The sequence below is a fragment of the Ixodes scapularis genome, unplaced genomic scaffold, assembly GCF_016920785.2.
Source record: "Ixodes scapularis isolate PalLabHiFi unplaced genomic scaffold, ASM1692078v2 PGA_scaffold3__209_contigs__length_174095766, whole genome shotgun sequence".
Taxonomy (NCBI): Eukaryota; Metazoa; Arthropoda; class Arachnida; order Ixodida; family Ixodidae; genus Ixodes; species Ixodes scapularis.
The window spans coordinates 84,478,980-84,500,725 of record NW_024609868.1 but is presented as its reverse complement, the minus strand read 5'-3'; the positions used below and the strand labels follow the sequence as shown (position 1 = coordinate 84,500,725).

At 45.3% G+C, this 21,746-nt stretch overlaps 1 protein-coding gene across 1 annotated transcript; it reads right to left on the bottom strand.

Moving 5' to 3' along the window:
- Positions 1-250: 250 nt before the first annotated feature.
- Positions 251-1,838, bottom strand: LOC121837218 (uncharacterized protein K02A2.6-like). Its single transcript, XM_042292789.1, has one exon. It carries the CDS (start codon positions 1,763-1,765, stop codon positions 251-253), a length of 1,515 nt encoding a protein of 504 aa, XP_042148723.1. The 5' UTR covers positions 1,766-1,838.
- Positions 1,839-21,746: the final 19,908 nt, after the last annotated feature.

Sequence of the window (21,746 nt, the reverse complement as noted above, 5' to 3'; positions counted from 1 at the left end):
AAGGCGCGCTTGTAGCGCTAGCCGCAAGATGTCCAGATGAATATCTCAAATTAAATAATTAAATAAGTGTAGTGTCCTGAGGACACGAAGAAAGGGTCGACTAGTCCATTCGAACGTTGAACGAAAAAGCGTTTTTAATGCGAGTCATAGGTTGCCAGATCACGTTATGGTATGTACAGTGTTGCCAACATAAAAGCAGAACACAACATCATCCCCCCCCTGAAAAACGAAACAACTAAGCAAAAAATGGCTAATTTATATGAAAGTCCTGCAGACGGGAGGGACGCCGTCGTTCTCTTGTCGACGGTCCTCTGCAAGGTCCGTCCGACCACGTCGTTCCTCGGGCCTGTGTAGGCGCCGCAGAATCTTCCAGTCGAAGTCCAACAACAGGACATTCATCTTGTGACACTTGTACCGGCGATGTCAAAACTTCCCGACGTTGTTCAATGGAATCTGGTCCGATCGTAATTTGTATTGGCGTCTCCGAAGCTGCTAGGCGATGTTCGTCAACCAAGTCTGCGCCTCCAGAAACTTGACATGGTGTTGCCAAAGCTTCGCGATTCTCCCCAACGGAGTATTCGCCTTGGTTGTCCGAGACGGTTCTCCTGGCTGACTGCTCTTGATCTCCAGGAACGGGTAGCAAGTGTAGCAACCGTTTACTTCTTTCCGTGACGCACTCCTCAGGCACAGCCACCAGCTTGGAGGCATTCCAGCTGCGTCCGTCTTCCAAACGGAAAGTGCCTGGACCCACCTGTTTTTGTATTTTCAGTGGTCGGGAATATGATAGCTCACCCTTACCGCCATTTGTGGGTTTACGAACCCGTACGAAATCTCCCTCTTTGAATTTTGGAGTTTTGGCACTTCTTTTTGCATCTGTATACTCCTTCGTCGAGCGCTGCTTGCTTTGGACGCGAGCTCGTAACTGTTCCATTGCCGTGGCTGGCTCCTGGAAGAAGTTCTTTGACGGAAGGCCCATGATGTCAAGTCGGGTCCTTGGTTGACGACCGTGGAGGAGCTGAGCAGGAGACACTCCTGTGGTTGAGTGTGGGGTAGACCGATATACGCCCAAGTAGTCCACGACGGCTTCTTTAAGCGGTCGTCCTTCCAAAGCTGCAACTTGAATAAAGTCCTTCAGACTCCTGTTGAATCGTTCGACCAACCCATTGGCCTGTGGGTAGTATACCGACGAGACACAGTGCTTGATTCCTCTTTGGTTCAGGAAGTCTTCAAAAAGCTTTGACTTGAACTGTGGCCCGTTGTCTGTTACGAGTTCTTCCGGATAGCCCTCCCGACTGAACACGCCTCGCAAGAAATCTATCACCGCTTGTGACGTAACTGTATTTGCAAAACAAACTTCCGGCCACTTGGAATGGTAGTCCACAAGGGTGACGACAAACTTAGGACCTGCGGTGGTCAGGTTCAGCGGGCCCACGATGTCCATAGCCAGCTTCTGCCAGGGCTTTTCCGGGAGAGTAACTGGACGTAGTGGTGCCACGACCGGTTTGGCTGACTTGTCGGCTGATTGGCACACGTGACAACTTCGCACGGCACACTCCACCTGCCTGTCCATCCGGGGCCACCAGAACTTGTCTCGAAGTCTTCGTTTGGTTTTCACGATGCCAGGGTGTGCCTCGTGTGCAAAAGAAACCAAGTCCGAGGTCAGCGAATCCGGCACAACAACTTTGTCTTCCCTGAAGACTATGCCATCCACCATAGACAATTCTTCCCTAAGCTGGAAGAAAGGCATCAGCTCCTGAGTGAGCATCCTCTTTGCCGGCCATCCCTTCTCAAGGTACTTGGTCACTAGCTGTAGGGTAGAATCCTTGGCCGTTGCGACTTGCACTTGATCATTGGTGATGCAAGATGACACTAAAGACACAACTTCTTCCTCCATCTCTGGCTCTGCTGCTGCCACCAAAGGTAGTCGGGACAGCGCATCTGCGACAGCATTGTCGCTGCCTCTCTGATAGACGATGTCAAAATTGTAGTAAAGAAGTCTCGCTGACCACCTTGCAATTCGTAGTGGCCTCCTGCCGGAACCTCTGGACGATAACAGAGTCACAAGCGCCTGGTGATCCGTTCTAAGTAGGAACCTTCGGCCTCAGAGGTAGATGTGCCAATGTTCACAAGCAAACAAACACGCCAACGCCTCCTTTTCCCCAGCAGAGTACCTCCGCTCGGTAGAAGTCAGTGACCTGGATGCAAAGGCCACAGTGTGTAGCTCTTGCCCAGCTTGTTGCTGAAGGACAGCTCCAAGGCCAGTGTCTGATGCATCGGTAGTCACAAGTACTGGAAGGTTAGGGTCGAACATCTTAATGACGGGACCCGACGACAGAACCTCTTTGATCTTCTCAAAGCTTCTCTGCGATGCGTCATCCCAAGTGAATGCCTGGCTCTGACGCAGAAGTTTCCTGAGAGGCTCGACCACATCAGAATAGTGTGGGACAAAACGGGAGTAGTAGCCTGCGAGTCCCAGAAATGACCGCAACGCCGAGACGTCCTTCGGTACTGGTGCTTGAACGATGGCCTCCACCTTCGAATGCAGAGGAGCGAGGCCCTCCTTGCCCACCACGTGTCCGAGGAAAGAAAGCTGGTCCACGTCGAACACGCCCTTGTTATTCAGTTGGAGTCCAGCCTCGGAAATGCGCCTCAGGACACGTCTCAGGTTTTCTTGGTGCTCGCTGGTCGTCCTCCCCCACACGATGACATCGTCGATGTAACAGAGAACTCCACTGCATCCCTTCAGGATGAGCGACATCATCTTTTGGAAGGCAGCCGGCGCTGATGCAAGTCCGAAACAGACACGCTTGAACCTAAACAGACCATCGTGGGTGACGAAAGTTGTTAACTCGCGGCTGTCGGGCGTCAGTTCAACCTGGTGGTACGCAGATGCCAAGTCGAGCTTTGAAAACCTGGTAGCACCCACCATCTGGTGCAGCAGCTCCTCAGTATGGGGAAGTGGGAACCCATCCACGATGATGGCTTTGTTCGGTTCCCTCAAGTCGACGCACAACCGGATTGTGCCGTCCTTCTTCCGAACCACGACAATGGGTGAGGTCCATTCCGCTGCATCCACCCGCTCGATGATGTCGAGACGTTCCAACCGTTGCAACTCTTCAGACACCTGTTCGCGCAACGTAATGGGCAATCTGCGTAGCTTCGCAGCGACTGGCTTCACCGATGCACGCACCTTGACTTGATGAACGAAGCCCTTGGCCAGGCCAAGCTCGCCCGAAAAAAGATGTGAGAATTCACCGCGTAAATTCACTGGCAGCAATTCCGCTGAGTGCGCAACAGTTTGTAGACAACTGAGCGTGTCGCCGTGGATGTTCAGTTGCAGGTTCTGAATGGCATCCAGTCCAAGAAGTGACTTGCCATGCTGTACAACATGAAACAGAACACACGTGCGTGTGTGTTTGTAGGCCACGTCAGTTAAAAAACAGCCTTTCACTGGGATGCGCTTTTTGGAATAATCCAGCAGCGTCACCGTCGCGTCAGTCAGCGAGCGGCCAGCGAAGTGCTTGTGGAAGATATCTTCACTCAGAAGTGAAACAGACGAGCCGGTGTCGACCAGAAACCGTAATGTCACGCTGTCAACGTCGATGTCGACGTAGATCCCTTTCTCTCGCATGTTGTCAGGGTCCAGGTTCAAAATCGTGACAGAGTTCGTGGCCGCCGACGATTCTTTCGCGGCGTGATTTTCCTGCCGACCTTCTTGCCTCCGCTTCGTCTTGCACACCGCAGCAAAGTGCCCCCGCTTGTTGCAGTTGCGACATGTCTTGTCTTTGGCCGGGCATTCCTTCGCATTCGCGCGGTGCGCAGTCGAGCCGCAACGGTAGCACGACGCAGTCGACGCCTTTCCGGTGCTCCCACTCGTCGGCTTGTCGACAACTCGCTGGACGACGGGGTCTCCAGCAAACTCCTTCAGCTCTCGCTGAGTCTGTTCGATGTGCCTACCGAGGTCGACCGCGCGATTTAGTGTCAGACTCGTTCCCTCGAAAAGCAGGTGCTCGCGTATCTGCTGCGACGCTGTTCCCTCCAAGAGCTGATCGCGTATAGCCTTGTCAGCTGCCTCTCCAAAGTTGCAGTCCGACGACAACTCACGAAGTGCGGCGGCGTAGGCTTCGAAGGCTTCTCCCGGCAGTTGACGGCGCTGACGGAAACGATGTCTTTCCATCAGTTCGTTCGTCGCGGTCGAGAAGTGGTTGTCCAACACGTCCAGTGCTTCGTCGAATACGTTCTTCTCGTCAAGCCCTTCGGTGACTCCTTCCTTTCCTTTTTCTTTGATGACCGATGCCGGAGTAGTCGGTGCTACACTATTGTAGATCCGCTGTCCTTCCAGGCCCAGCGCATTGAGCAAAATGGCCCTCCTGCGTTTTGGCGCGAAGTCGTCGCCGCCAACGGCTTCCAAGTAGTTCAGGAAAGCTAACTTCCACTGCCGCCATGGCACGCACGCTGGTCCCGGCGTAGCGAGGAATGGGGGTGGTGACGGACTGTAACTGAGCATGGCGTCCGCTCACCGGCAGCAGGCAGTAGCAGGCCCGGCAGGGTTCTTCAACGGTCTTCCCTCGTCGCCATTATGTAGTGTCCTGAGGACACGAAGAAAGGGTCGACTAGTCCATTCGAACGTTGAACGAAAAAGCGTTTTTAATGCAAGTCATAGGTTGCCAGATCACGTTATGGTATGTACAGTGTTGCCAACATAAAAGCAGAACACAACAATAAGCATCCCAAATTTTCTATCTACATCCCCAGAGCAGCTGTTCACCGTTCTACCACAATACACAAAAATTTGTAAGTATAAGTTGCAGTAACTCGACGTAACAAGACTTTTTCTTGAACTGTTCTGTCTCGCACCATGCTGTCGATGACTGGGTTGGGAGCGCCTCCCCGCGGAAAGACGCCGCCTCCTTCTCCTTTTCCGATTACGCCCTCTCCGCACAAATGGGACGGCCGGAGAAGCGTTCGCGCGCTCCGGGATCTCGGAGGCCATGGTGCGTGGTTGGCAAACGGATACAATAGACAAAAAGAAAAAGGTATCTTTTCTTTTTTTTTGCTTAGGTAAGTTATTGTTTTTATATAATATAAAATTTGATGTGATGTTTCCACCATCTTCGGGCACCTCGGTGTTAAATCGCAGCGCGATATATTATAAAACCGCTTTATAGGGTAACTGTCAGGTTCTTTAGGGAAGGTGAGAGAGAATCATGGGAACCAGAGCCACCGGGACAACTGAAACGTACTTTACTGTAAGAAGAAAAAAAAAACAGGAATACGATCAAGCGTCGGATAAATGAAATAAACCTAGCATTCAAAAGTAAAGATATATACTGTCAACAAAAATAGTCATCACTCTGCATAGTCAACATGGGCGGGTGGATCGTCGTTGGGCGGATCGTCGGATAATGACGCCCGGCCCGCTGGGGCCCTTCGGACCAAGAAGGCGATGCCGAGCGCGGTGATCCAAGCCGGGCGGAGTCGATTGCGAGGACGCGACGTAGCCGACCGGTTCAAGCCTGGCGGAGTCGATTCCGAGGACGGGACATAGCCGACCCGAGCTCCGCAACCCCAGAAGACAGCCGTCAAATCTCGCGCCTCGTCGGATTGCTTCGAACCCCCTCTCGCACCTCTTCCTCCTTCTTCTTTTTTCGCGCAACCGAAAATCACTCATTTATTCCCCTTTTCTTTTTTCCTTGTCTCATAAGTCATGACAGTAACTTTAAATGCTTCACGCGGCTTCGAAACCCCATTGTACACTGTCGGGAACTGGCGGACCGGGAGCCGTGCTTGGATTACCATCGGTGTCCATCACGACTTGAGATGGTTCTTTAGGACGATGCCTCACTTGTTAGGGTCTAGTGGTTTATTACCTTTTCATACATTTCGCGTAGCTCGGCCACCAATCACGACGGTTTTGTTACAATATGGTGCAAAGCTCTTCTCTTGCACTTCCACGCACTATAAGTAACTATACGCTCCGCTTCTGGAGCAGAGTGTTGCAACTATCTCGAATGTATTACTGGAATTATTGCGGAAGAATCCAACGTCACTTTTGCAGAACACTCGATGGGCGCGACAGATCTACCGCGCATGGGCTATCGTGCATCTCTCAAATCTCTAGAAAGCGCGCCCGACTTGGTGGCGCGGGCTTGGCCGTTGTTGCCGTCCTGTAGTCTACTTGCTGACAGCCGCTTTAAAACTGTAAAAATGGGCTGCCCATTTGGAATTAGAAGAATAGGCAACGGTAAAGGTAACGGTAACGTTTTTTTTTTTTTTTTACTTGCAAATAGAAAAAAACGTATTTCAATTTTTTTTTTTTTTTTTTTGTGGTAACATTTATAACATTATTTTCAGGGTATAAGCGATTCCCAAGCTTTATCTTTTCTGGGGGAAAATAATACAAATAAATCTTATGGAAAGGTCGAAAATATTCTAATCTAGAGATGGCAGTTCTGTGGACACCATCTGCTTGATCATATCGCGTGAAAAGGATCCGTTTTGTGGTTTCCACGGCTCAAATTTATAGTCACGATTGTAACAGCTTTACTATTGCGGGCTTTTCGAGATCTTTCTAAAACATAAATTCCTGTTAACACCTTGTGGAAACATAAAATCCTCAAAACTCCAATCGTGAGACGTAACTGAAATCACCCACCTGAATTTGCCGCGCGCAGGAATAAGTCCACGCACAAGCGATAGATGGCGCCACATGACTTGGTCTCTCATATTATGAAATTCTGGATCTCAGGGGGTTGGACTTGAAACTGTGGTGGTACTGCTAGTACTGGTACCATGGCGCACCGACGGGAGGGGGGAAGGGGGGCGTCAAACCCCTTCCTTGTGCAAAGGTTGGCAGGATGAGAGAACAAAAGACATTTCTGCCTGACGCGTTGGAACCTTCCTGAATTTCAGTCTGCTCACTTCACTTAATCACCGGAGTGCAGGCACGTAGCCAGAGGGGCGGTCCATGCCCCCACCCCTCCGAAATCTTCCGTTTCGCTGGGACCTCCTCTCCTCCCTCCCCCTCATACAGCATTTTGCCATGGGCGCCCCCCCCCCCCCCCCCCCCCCTCACTCCCCGGCCCGAAACAAAATTCTGGCCTGCCGGAGTGTTGGACATTTCCGAGCATATTCTATGTTTCATTATGGCTAGTCAGCATACATACGTAGTACTTTGTTCTGTAACCGTGAAAGCGGGTGTAGACGAAAATGATCCCGGAACAACTGGCCCAAGTGCAAGCTGGAAAAGAAAAAAAAAGGTCCTACAATTGCAGTGAAAATAAAGTACATCAGGTGAATTCATTAAATAGAAACAAAGTCCCTAACAAAAACTGGAGATAATTTTTTTGTGCTATTAAAAAATTCATGCTGAGCCTTCTTGTGCGAAATCATAAATTAGCATATTGGAGAGTGTGCATAAATGATCTACCTTCTTGCGTTTCTTCTAACATTCTTTTGTTTGCGGATAACTGCGTGGTTTTTCGTGAAATGACTTGTGATGACGATATAACTAACCTTCAATCGGACCTTAATGCCATCTTTGATTGGCGCAAAGCATGTTATATGAACCTAAACGTTAATAAATGCAAATATATGCGCGTATTTAGAAAAACTAATAGTTTTCCAACCTACTTTCTAAATCACCAGCCCTTTGATATCATCAACTCCTTACAAATACCTTGTTATTCACATTACCGCAAATCTCGCCTGGACCGCTTACATCTCGTATGTTATTAACAGCGCTGACAGAATGCTTGGATACATCCGACGTAACCTCAGAAAAGGCCCTTCGTTCTTAAAATGTTTGTTATATAGAAAACTAATCCATTAAAACTTGAATATGCTTCATCTGTGTGGGATTTTTACCAAGAAAACTTAAAAGGTTCACTTGAAATGGTTCGAAATAATTCAGTTCGTGTTATCCTATCAAACTATAACAAAACTGCCAGCATAAGCTCAATGAAATCTAGCCTCAACTTACCAACCCTAGCATCTCGCCGTAAATGATTTCGACTGTCTATTTCCCAAGCTCTTTCATTACCGTATCTGCACCACAATTTTATTTTACCTCCCCGTATATCTCATCCAGGTTGGATTATGCTTTTAAGGTTGCAATTCCACTCTGAAAAACTAACGTTCTTTTTTTTTCTGTCCTTTTTCTCACGCACAACAGACGAGTGGAATCGCCTTCCCGCACCAACCACAGCCATAGAAAATCACAATATTTTAAAGAAAGCCTTAGCTATTATTCTATGATTAGGATCCACTTATTTGTCTATACTAATAACTGCACAATGTTCTACTACCTTACGAAATGTAATCCACTCCCCTCTGTAATGCCTCAGGCATTGACGGTACATAAATAAATAAATGAATAAATACACCAATCCTGTCACTATGTGAAAACAGCCCCGCCGTGCATTTTTGCGAGCTCTTAAAAATATTTAAAACGTTAATAATAAAGTATGTGGACCCTAAAAAGTGCCACTTTTTATTATTTACTATGCCGGGCAGCTTTCATCGGGAGCCTGTTCTCTGGCTTCTCCCTTCTTTCAAAGATTTGGAGAGTGCGGGTGATGTTTTGAGCGCAGAACAAGCGTCTTTACACATCGAACATGGTACAAAAATATACAATAAGGTAAAACGGGACGTGAAAATAATTTGATTAAAGCAATTCACGTCTTATGAGCCAGAATTTTTTATCTTTTCTTCTTAATCTTTTTAACCAAAAAACTACAGGTAAACATAATGACTTATCGCGTTTTAAATGACGTCTCGCATTAAAAGATAACGACTTAACGCGTGTTAAACGTGCGTCCTCGATTAAGAATAATTTCAAGAGGCTATGACTATTACTTTTTGTTTACACGTGTTTCGGCACTGTTTTCTCATTGTTATACTATGTACCATACATAAAAGCAATCCGTTACAAATAACGGATTACTTGTAATTTGTTACTTTTTAAGCAATTCTGTAATTGCCGCGTTATTTTTTGCGGCAATAATTTGTAATGTAATTTTGTTACAAAATAATGGTAACGGATTACTTTAATTACTCGCTACTTTTTTTTTTAAAATATGAACATAATACAGGAACTGGAGGAATAAGAACAGGCGATTCAGCCTAATAAAAATAGCAGGGTCAACAAAAAGAAAACATCGTGAAGAGGAGAGTAACCAAAAAGCGAACACAATATTTTGTATGACCGGTCACTAGAACCACTAGGAGAACGTAGAAGGTATGTTCAAATATGCGAAAAACAAAGATCAAAAAGGCAAAGCATGCAGCCCATGCATTTTTTCAGTACTGCATCCAACTATAAAGAATATTCACTACCTTTACATTTATTTTGCAACGTGCATTCCACACCATTAAGATTGCCGGTCTTAGCAGCCTATTAAAGTGAGATGGTTCTTAGCATGCGCTTTACACAACGCCCTGAAATATGGCGAGTAGGGAATACCGCCTATGCTCCGTCCATGCATAATATGACAGTGCGTCAAAGTTACAGGCACGAGACCGTAGCTTTGAGACGTTGCGCTCATGCTTGAAAGGCACGTTTCAAAAGGGAGCTTTCGTATATCGGTTCCTTATCTCAGAATCTCCCAGCGGAGGTAGACGCTGCTACTGAGTATGTGCACCGCTAGCTTTATCTGCAGGATTCCAGGGCTCATTTCCGGTCGTCGTTCACTAGCGGGATGGCGAGAGTGCTTGCAGCTTCCGCTGCCCTGTCTGCTTACATGTGAACGGAGTGGACCTACGTTCCTTCTCTTAAATGCAATATTTATTTTAGAGCGCAGCTCTTAGGGGCCCGTTTCCGGCTTGAGCGGCGTCGGCGTCGGCGTAACCCCGAGGCCACGTGACCCCCCAAGGTCACGTGACCCCCCCTCCCCCCGAGGTCACATGACCCCGGAGGTCACATGACCCCCAGGTCATGTGACCCCCCTCAGGTCACGTTACCCCCTTAGGCTACGTGACCCCCTGAGGTGACGTGACCCCCCGAGGTCACATGACCCCTCCTGAGGCCACGTAACCTCAAGGAGTTATTAATCCCTCAGTACGCTTCCATCCTCCTCCTCAAGAGCTGTGCTCTAATCCGACATTACAGGGAATTGTAAACGGCTTTCATTTTTTTACAAGGACTATAATGCGGGCATATGACAAATAAAAAGTAGTGTTGCAGAACACTTTTGGAAACATAATTTTTTTATAGTTTTCTTGACAAGTGTACAGGAAACATAACGTGAAAGTAATTTGTAACGTACGAGTAAACTAATCTGTTTCTTTTCAGCGAAAGTAATTTGTAACGGTAATTCATTCATTTGAGGCTCAGTTATTTGTAATTGTAATCCATTACGTTTTTCAAGTAAGGGTACAAGTCTGCTATGTGCCGACTCACCCAACTCCAAACGTAGCTAAATTATATTCCCGCATGAACCTCGCAAGAGCAACCGTGTTCCGTCATCAATTAGTCACACCCTTACGCAATTTCGTCAGATGTGAATATTTAGGCAATGTGTGATTTGCATCAATCCTGCTGAAGTGTAAATAACAGTCCGCCGGCTGCAAACTCTATGTCATATTCTTAGTGTAATAAATGCCACACGATGCAGACAAAAAAAAAATACCCATCGACAGATTCGCAAAATTCAGAAAACAGACAAAATGAGCAAACTAATGGTGGAACATTAACTGCGAAGGCTTCATGAAGGGTGACAGAGCATTTATGTTGTATTTCGAAGCCGTGAGAGTTTCTGGTCGCAAAGAAATTGGCAGGGGCAGTGAAATAAAAATTCTAGGAAACCAACGTTTTATTAAATAAAATCTTGCCATACACGCGTAATTTTTAAGAAATAATGATTACTTCAAGAAAATCCAACAAAACATCAGTGGCTCAAAGTGCCTTCAATGCGAATGCGAAAAATGTTGACTAGGGAGTCAGGTGGCACACATCTATGAAAAGGGTGCACAACAACTAGTACCACAATATGAAAAATGCCTTCACATCAAAGGGGTTTATCTCTAATCATAGATTAAGGTAAGTATAATTCATTGGAAATATATAATATCACAAACAATGTTGCAATATTTTGTTAGTTCAAAACGGTTCTTACTATTGGGACGGGTTTACTACAAACGTCGCCAAGCAACCACAGTTGACACACATTGTAGAAACATTTCATGACTGGAAAATAAGTACGCGCTTTCTACATTTTGTGAATTTTTGAATCAACATATTTTTATCTACTGATGACATACGTAAAGCATGCAATAAAGGGTTACTTCAATTTCAATAAGTATTGCTAGCGCGACACCTGCGATAAGTCAAGAAAATAGAAAATGAAAATGTTACGGTAACTTACATACGGGTATTATAACTATATCACCTTTGTAATCATTGTCATCGAAAGCTATAAAAATCTTTGTTAGAAAATGAGGGATATCCCAGCGAAATGTGCATTTCGTAAGCTGTCACGTTAAATTCAACAAATTAGCTCGGGACGGCAATACTTAAATTTTATAGTTCATCTCGTTCTTTATTTTCCCAAATATATAAGTGCCTTCCATTATTATTGTTATAGCCACTCGGTTTTAATACGACCAAGGTGGCTATTAGCACAACAACATCAAAAGAGATACTTGTAAAACTTGGCCAATTGAGAAAACTAAGCACACCTTTCGTCATCAGTAAAAGAAGTGACTGCTTGTTTTATGAAACCGACTCGATATAAATTATGTTTCGGCTTTACGCAATCCACAAGTTTCCACACATCTTACAAATGAAGGGTGCAGTTTTGATGCGTTGTGATATCCTCTGTCCCGTAGGCTTCGTCTGACGCTTAAAGATCAAGGATAATCAAAATCAATCTGTTTAGTGAGATAGAGTCACAGAGTGATGCGTGAATTACTCGATATAAACCTAAAAAGTGATGTGATCCGTGGCGTCTTCTTTCCTCTGCAGACTCCCCCTCTTCCCTCTTCCCCTAAGCCTTCTGCCTCACCCATAAGTCCGCCCCTGCGTCGAGGCCGTAACTTAGAGAAGAACAAGGTCTATAAAGAAAAGTGAACTATAAAATTTTCCTGTCCATCTCTTAGATGCATTTGCACCATGTTCAAGATTTTTGCTGCAACAGAGGGGCTGCTCTATGAATGCACAGCTGTAGCACAACTGCGGCTGACCATCGGTAGGTAGCGAGAGGAAAGTTTATTCAATGAAGAATACGAGCTTATATATTTAATGAACGAATGAATGCTGCTAACCTTCTTTTCGAACTTGTAGTAGGAGGGGTTAGTACAAATTATAGCACAAGCAGTGCAAACATCAGTAAAATGAGATATATAAATCCATAATAGCAACATGGAAATTCAATGTCTTGATTTCGGGGGCTTTTTTAATGTAAGCGACTATTGTGTGATGCAAGCAAAACTTACGAAAGAACTTAGAAAAGTTGAACTCAAGCTGTTAAATAATATTTTTGTATGCACTGCATGAGTTCCGAGAGCGCCATGAATTCTTGTCTTGTACTCTATCCGAAATACTGACGGCGTTGGAAGTGCTGTGTGCAAAAAATTTGATACCAGGAAACTGAAGCTTTCTAAGCCCCCATCGTATGGCAAGCATCAGTTTCTTCTAGACGAGCTGATTTATTTTTTACTGTGTATTTTCGCTTTGAGGCGTTGGTGCTTTCGTAACGCTAGATACAGTTACACAGTCAGCAAACCCCCAACATATAAAATGAAGTGATAGCATGAGGTTCTCAAGTTAAGAAATGAGCGCAAACTTAAACTAGGTGGTAGTGTTAGTTTAGTAACTAATTTCCCTAAATAAAGTTAGTAGACTGCGAACATCAAAACTTTAGGTTGCAATGTTTTCTGTTAGACGTAAACTAAATTCTTATAAATCACAAAACATCAATTTGCTTTTCGTACACAACTATTTTAAAGGATCTACATCTACACGCCAAAAATATTACATTTATTGCCTCCTTTTATACCTGAGATGTCTGCCAATTATATAAACGTATACAAAGCCTTTTGAAGTTCATGCATACAATTAGTATTTCCCCTATTTTGATTACTAACTTGATTCCGAAATCCAAACGCCCTCGCGCTTTCTCTTGAATTCTTTGCGTTTTAGAGCTGGCTTCTTTGTTCTACCATCGTTAAAACGTTGAAGGTTGTCCGCCTGGATAGCATTTCCAAACATTGTTAAGTTTCTAAAAACATTTTTTTCTTCAAACCAGTATTTAAATATAATAACAATATTGACAACTACAAAAAATGCCTCAACTACGTGAAGCGAATTCAAGAATTGTTATGATGCTAATATTGTTGAAAAGAGCAAAGAGGATAAATTGATGACTTATCTGGAAGAGCCGAGAACTTCGCGCTTTAAGTTCGACCACACACAAATTAAGAATATAAAAAAATCGGCAGCAAAATTTAACTTCGTATGATGCATGGAATGAAGTGTTCAGGAGCGATTGTTTTAATTGTTTGGTTGATATTAAACAGTCGTTCCAGGAATGCAGCACGGTTTGGGGGCGGGGGAGGGGTGTAGCTGGGCTGTGAAAAAGGAAGGGGGGGGGGGGGCGGCGTGGTGTCGCGGCGGGCTGCCTCCCTCAGTGCCGACTGGCCCTAGTGAAGCCATTGCTGACACAGCTACTTTTTGTTAAGAAAAGAAGAAAAGCCGATGTGTGAACAAGGCATGGAAACCCTAACATTGCCACACAATGATGGCTTCAACGAAATTTCATGAGAAGCGATGTACTTAATTTCTTATTTTATTTCATGAGCGTGTACCACTCCATTTCAATGCTGTTAGCTGTTAACCTATACTCCTTTATCCGCGAACTATTTTATTTTTTATTCTTGGAGAGGCTTCTTTAAAAGCCTCTTTGAAATCAGTTTTAAATGAATTGAATATGGTAAAAATCATCTATATTATTTTGGTACACTTTTGTGATACTTGCTTCTCCTGTTTTTGAAGCACTATGGTCTTCGAAGCCGACGCACCAGAAAACCTAAAATTCAACCATTTTAGTGAAAACCCCGAGACTGAGGTTCTGACAGACAACGACAAGGAAGAGAAGGGGGACCTCGTCGCCGTCTGTCAATACCTCAGTCTCGGGTTTTTCAATAAAATGTTTGATATACACCAGCTCACTTGCGCCCTTACGTTCCGTTCACTAAAATTCACTTTTATCAATTTTAAATGCACTTATCTTTGTCATTTATTTGTCTGATTGCCCAACAACAAGAAAATAAAAAAAGACCAAGTACAAAGCGAGTATTTTGGTAACATTATCCAACATGAGGAAGAAGGTTCAGCCGGTTGAGCAAGTGGTGAACGACGATCCGGAGAATGGGGTGTCACGTCTGGAACGGGGACAGGGTCACTCGACGCACGAACCCAAATGCCTGAAGCCTACTATTATCGTCGGATGCCTCCTAATTAAAGGATTAAGGATCCGAAGCCGTTGCCAGCGGATTACTGTGTGATGGTCCTGAACTGCAGCGCCAGCGGCTGGGGCAGCCATCGGATGCAACGAACGGGCGCCCATTCCTTACCCAAGGTCACCCAAGCCCTCAAGAACTTGTGGGTGCGGGAAGGGCCTGCCGGCCGTCGCACTGTCGCCGCATGCAAGAAGCAGCATCGAGAAGTTTTCCTTCTCATTCATGAACGCTGAATCAGTAGCACTTTTGCTCAGTTTGACGATTACAAAGCAGGTACAAAACACACACTCATACTGATAGCCTAAAAAACAAAGTTTGGGGTCTTGAACCGCTCATGTTGGCGTTAAAATAATTTTTCTTTCACTACAATGCACATTACTTCAAAATCAGTGAGAAGGTCCGATGCTGCTTTGATATGTAATGTTCTAAACGGATGCTTTTCTCGCTGTATTTTGAGCAAATCTCCATGCGTGTGATGATTTTCGACAGAGAGTATCCCGTATCGCGCGGAAAAAAAATTCGATTATATTGCCGCGCGCCAAGTAGGCAGCGCGGCCGTAGCCTAACGATTATCGCGCTTGCCTCCCACGCGAATGGCCAGGGTTCGATTCCTGGCCGTGGCTACGGATTTTTGTTTACACTGTAATGTGATGTTCTAGTGAATACGAGAACCGTCTAGCTGATTCGAGGTTGGAATGTTCTACGCGTCGAACCGTCTACATCGAATGCTCCAGAAGCCAACGCGTGTACAAAAGCGGCTCCGCCTGGCAAGCAGGAGTCAGTCTCGCCCCTGCGTTCGACTCAGCTGTTACGCCGACTTCGACGCCCGCGACGCTCTGTTATTATCTTTGTTCTCCTTTTATTTTTGGCACAAGTTCGCCACATTAAACGTTTATTTCTTCCTGTTTATTTCCTTTTATTTTGGTCACCACCCGTGACAATATAAACCTGATTAGTTTTCTTAGGCCTGGCATGTTCAAAATTAATACAATATCAAAATGGTATCATTGTGCAAACCATTCAAACTGTTGCAGACGGCATACTTCAGTCATTCCGTGTGCGTTCATCATGCGTTCGTCGTATGTAACACGCAGAGAGTTATTATATTGTACGCTAGAGGTTCAAGTGGCGCTAGTGTGCTGACGCAAATGGAAGCAGACAGCAACCAGTCCAAAATTTACTTCCGGTAATGCATTTCTATGGAAAGAAGTGAGTGCATTTTCTCCCTGCGCTCGATCATAAGAGCAAATATCCCAAATAATTCGTACGTACTAGGTAGCTTGGAACATTTCTCAGTCAGGCCGACGAAATAATTGGTCAGTAACGGCGTTTTTCTTTCAAGATCATCGCATTAAAAACAGTGCTAAAACGGCTTTGTACGTGTATTTATGCGCACTGTTGGACACTGTTAGCGCGAACACGACGTCGGCGATTTTCAGCGTGAGGGAAATACGTGCCAAACGACGAAAAACATCTGGAAATTAAGAAAGACGTTAAGAACTACGTACGCAGTAACACTGGATCAGTAACTACACGTGCATATACGATCAAAATAAATTGAAGGCCACGTAACCTATTCCGGTTTTAAATAAGCAAGCACCGCTTTAATCTTTCTGCCCTGAGCGAAGCTGTTTGTCCTACGTTCAAAATATCACCCGCACGCTCGAAACCTTTGAGAACAAGTGCCCGATAAAAGCTGCCCGGCAGAGAAAATAATACGAAGAGCCACCTTTCATAGCCCACGGACTTTATTCTCTACGTTTTGAGTGTTTTTTTCCGCTCATGCACGACGGGGTCATTTGCATATAGTGAGAAGACTGGCATATTATCAATATATAACCGTCACCGGAATGCTGGCGAGCCTTGAACACACTCTACATCCCTTTCGATTGTAATTTTGCTTCGAATCGTCGCTTGTTTTTACACGCCTGCTGTGGAACACACGTTTCGGACTGAAATGTAGCGAAGTTAAACATCGTTCACTGATGAAGAAAATGCGCTAACTAAAGCAACCACACTTTTACAATGTTAATCAAGGTACATACTTTGCGGTACGACCCAAATAAGCAAAGTGTTCCGTGTTATTTTTCGGCGAAGAGGCAAAATGCACGCGCGTTTTCCCATAGAAATGCACAGGAGCACCGCAAAAGTAGGCTGGTTACTGTCTGCTTCAATTTGCGTCACGGAAGTCGCATAGAAACTAGCGCCAGTTGAACCTCTAGCGTACATTATAATAACTTTATGGTAACAGGCACCTCGAGACGTCTCGAGGGCCGGAAGTTGCTGTCGCAAATATTTCAGAAATAGACGATTCTCGGCCAATTTTTGTCGTGGTAAGTGTGAACTCTAGGCTTCATTTCTCTATTATTTTTAAACGTTTAAATGCGACGTCCGATTTTCGACCGATCGTTCTTTCGTAGCTGAATCCAGTTCTTTGTATTCGTCCATTATAAAGCCCCTGTTTGAAGCGGCGACATCACATTTAGTCAATTGAGCCAACGACTATACCGCAATGAAGTAGGATGGCTTAGAGTGATAAACCGGAAGTTTGAAAGTGGCACCCTTCCCCCGATTGCTGCCATGCTGTACGCAAAAGCGACTACTCGTCACGTGACATCACGAGAGCCATGACATCACCGGTAAGATGGCAGCGCCCAGAGTTGGTGAACGAGAGTTAATTAGGTGAGCGGTAGTCGTGATGTGCTGCTACTTGCCGACGTTTCGGGGCTTCTTCGTGCCATCTGGCGTAGATATAACGTGAAGACCTGAAGGAATGATACTTTCTACGGTTTTGCACAAAATCGCTCTTGGTATTGACACCTATGAGAGAGCATCAGTCGTATCGCCGTAGTGCTGTTCGGATTCCCGAATGTGTTCGAAGATTGATAAAACCTTTAACATATAATTTTCGCATTCTCCTAACCTTATTTAGAACGTTGAAATGTCTCTGAATCGAAACTAAATGTTTGCGTCGTGCGTAGGAGCTAGGGGAAATTGTTTCAGCGCTAGGTCACCGCATAATGACAGCAACTTTTAGCGAAGAAGCTCCTGCGATCTTTACCTTCTGTACTAATCAAAAATTTTATAATATAAATTTTAGCCTAACATGTTCGCATCCTTGTAGGTTCATTTAAATGTTGGAATTCCTGAGAATCGAAGCGAAAGGTGTACGTCACGTGTAGGGCCTAGAGGAAGTGGTTTCAGCCCTTGGTCACCGCATAATCACAGCAACTTTTAGCGAGGAAAGTCCTGCGATCTTTAACCAGAGTTTTTACTAATCAACATTTTTACAAATTTGCAGTTCTCAAGATTTTGATATACGGTGTTTTTTCTCTCAATAGCTTGCGTTCGATCGCAGTATTTGTGAGTGTGTGTGTGCGTTTTTTGTGTCTTAGGTGAAAAGCTGGCGCTAGCTCAAGTGACGTGCAAGCGAACTATTACAACGGATTAGAACCAAAAATTCGAAAAATAGCTTATCGCTAACATTCATAAAACAGTTAATTTATCCACTTTGAACTAAGAACACAGTTAGCAAGTCTCACATTTATGATTGGTCAGTGCACAAATTACTGCATCCGACGTCCCTTAGAAATTAGTATTAGTAGGCTCTTTACCATTGCCGATCGGTATCACTGGTCCACTCTAACCTCTAGTGTATGATCAGACTCCTCTTAGATGGTTGTCTAATTTATCATTCTAAAATCTAAAATCTTTAAAAAAAATGCAGCCCCGCTTCTTACAGGTCCAGAGATAGCACCACCCATATCAACAATTCGTTAAATTTAATGCAACTCGGAAATAGAAGATTCACGCACACATTTCCATTTCATGGGATTCATTGGAGCCGTAATTTTTCCCATCAAGATTGCATTTTATCAGTCTGTCGATTATTTACTTGTTCTAATTAATCGGACAAAATAACTTGTACTTGTGTTTATTTCTTGCCTGACAAAGCAGCCTTGTTGCAAAATGTTGACTACCATTTCTTTCCTTCCTTCAATAGACTTTTTTTTTAAAGTGTGTGCTGCCTTTACTTTGTTTTGCCATAACTTTGAAAAGGGAAAACATTATAGCTCCCGCAAGCTAATAGGAGACACAGATTGAACGTACGTAATAAATCATTCTGATGATACGTTGTCACGTGCCTCTCTGCAACGTGCATATTGGCTTACTGGAACCCTAGCCTTCGCCGTTTGCCAAATTGTAATGAAACGGAGTATAGTAGCTACTTCGCTAATTACCCAAGGCTTTCATACTTTAGGCATGTATTGGACAAGAATAAATTATGTCAGCAATCACTGTGAACTCGGCTCAGCGCCTAATGGTTCGAGTGCTGCACTAGCGTTTGACGCGACCTGTGGCTCATTCACGTGCTTTACTCAAAAAAAAAAAATAGTGGCAGTCAGTGTTTTTTGCGGTGGCTTTTCAAGGGGTCTTGACATATGTGTATAAAATGTTCTGCCCTATAAAAATGCCTAATCCAGGATCACCACATACTATTAAACTTGACGCTAAGAGGTGTGTTCGTCTTTGTAAATAACAATAACATTACTGGAGCTTGTTGTATGTGCGCAACACATGTTCAGGAGAGGTGAGAGGAATGCAACTCCATGCAACAAGTCTGCCAGTCTGCTCTGTCCCACTGTTTATTATTGGGAGGTCAGATATTCGAGTGTCCTCAAAGGTCCACCGCATGTTGTGAACAAAATTCTTGGTGTGTCTACTTTGTGCCTTGGTGATGAACCCTTCGACTGTTGTAGCTGAGTTACGAACAAGGCTGCCCAAGATATTGTCCCTCGCGCCCTGCATGAGGATTCTGAGCTTATTTTAGTCTGTAACATGAGGGTCGGCGCGGATGTTCGACCAGGCGCAGAACATCCTCCACGAACGCGGTGACGCTTTTGTGGGGCCCTGTGCCCTGGACCAAATCAGGTCTTCGGCTCTCTCTCATCGATGTCGCCTGACAAACATCCGCATCGTCTCGATCTTGAAAACTCCCCATGACATCAAGAAGAATTCGTGGTTCTCAAACCAGTGCCTGGCAGAAAACTGAATTCCATGGTTATCCCGGCAGTAGTGGCGACTGGCTGGGATTACAGGTTCTTTGTGGTCTTTTGCGGGGTTAGCTGTTGTGGGACTCGCTCGTCTTGCAGTTTTTTTGTCTGGCTCGGAATTAGACTTGGTCCACGGCTCCTTCGGGTGTAAAAGTGAAGGGCATAGGGTGAAGTACCCCGGAGCTTCACCATAACACACGATGACAGCCGAGCATGACCTGGAACTTTCCAGAATAGTAAAAATTGAAAAAAAAGAATGGACTGGACCAAGCATCCGTGACAATACAGCGAAACTGACTGAAAAGAGTTGATCCAGTCCAGTAAAAAATCTGCATTGTTTTTGTGGCATTCTGCTCAAATGACTCCTCTCCTTCGGTGTTTTGACGACTACCGTCGACGAACTGAATTGAAAAGGATGTGGGAGCACTTTCTTAGTTATGAGCCGTCGCAGGCTATCGCCGCGAAGCGGCGTGAACGGGTGGGCCGGTTAGGTTAACACGCGCCCCAGTGATAAACGCGCGATGAAATGCCCCTACAATGTGCAATTTGCGTAATGAGTGTCGAAGAAACGTTTGTGTCGACGAAACGAGCGGTAGACCAGCGGATTTAATACCAGCTGCAACACCTGTGCTCCGTGACAGTGCACGTTTACGCCAAAGAATTTAGAAAGCAGCACAGCATCATCGAGAACGGCACGGGAGCTACCAGCTTCGAGGCAGCTCTTCGGTGTGCCGCACAACCAAAGTGAGCCTTTAGTCATTTGAACGAAGCCGCATTATGACTGCGCGCTGAAATCACGACTCACGCGATTTACGTAGCTAAACTGTGTCTCCAGATACACCGCACACGCTTCACTGCAGACCTCAAAGATTCCGACGGTAAACGAGAGCACAAAAACGTCGCGTTAAGATTTATCCTAGCAAAATCCGAATAAATCCGAGGTCCGAGCGTCGCCGCGCCAATTCTGCCTCTTTCGGGGCAATATCCCCGCCGATCGCCAGTGAAATGCGCACCGTTCCACCGTATTTACACGTTATACCTACGTGAGAGACCACGCTGAACATTGAAGTCGCTATAAACCGGCTTCGCATCACAGCTCCCGCAATAAATCAACTCGCCCATCAACAACGAAAAACGTATCCGACAAGCTCCGACCCAGCTAAGGTCAGCCACTGCCTGGGCGCTGACACCTAGACAGACGTATTTGGTTAGGTCACGTGACGAGTAGTCACATTTGCGTACAAAAGCGGCGGCCTCTGGGGGGTGGGGGGGGGGGGGGGGGGGGAGGCCACTTCCGCGTAGGTTTAGCGTTACGTGCCGCAGCAGTCGTTATGACGGCCTTGTCGATTAACACAAACTGCTCGTTTTACAGCGAAACTGTATATGACTCGTTGGTAGGATTTTTTGTGTCGGCGTCCTCACAAAATAATTAAATAAATGAACAACTTCAGCGATTAAAGCGAAAAGTGCATAATACGCGTACAACAAGCAGCACATCATTCGCTTTAATAAAGACAAGTACCCAACACAAGCATCCAAACCGTATAATTGATGATGAGGCTCTCCTGATAACAATGCGAAGAACGTAGCGCTCACAGCAAACGTTTCCCGACAAAAGATTACTATTGCGCAAGCTACCGCGGCGACGGCAGCTTGGGACGAGGGGAGTGACGTCACTACACTTTTATACAGGGTGTTTCACGTAAGAGTAACAAAAAGTTCTAACTTCAGTGCATTCGAGTTAAAAGGGTAATTTACTCAGGACCGCATTACTCATGGTGGCAGATGTCAGAAAACGCGCCACTTAGTAATATGTTTTCTTTAACGCTGTTTTTTTTTTTTTTTTTTTTGTTTGCTATATACCTCTTTCGAAAGACTGCCCTCTGTTGGCAGCTGTGGAATCCATGCACAATAACGAACGAAAACTGCAAAGTCACGGCACACTTTATACATTGCCTCCTCGACGTTGCCTCCTCTTTTTCTACCTTCTGTTGTCTTTTCTGCCCCAGTCTCAGGTTTACGATCACGTTCAACTTACACCAGCTCCCCTGCACTCTGACTATTTTTACATTTTATACGTATGGTTGAACCAGGCACCTAGCCAGGGGGGAGGCCCATGCCCCCCCCCCCCCCCCCGAAATCTTTGATTTTGCTGGGACGCCCTCTCCCCCATTCTCTCATACAGCATTTTGTGATGGGAGCCCCCCCCCCCTTCCCCCCCCCCCCAAAAATCCT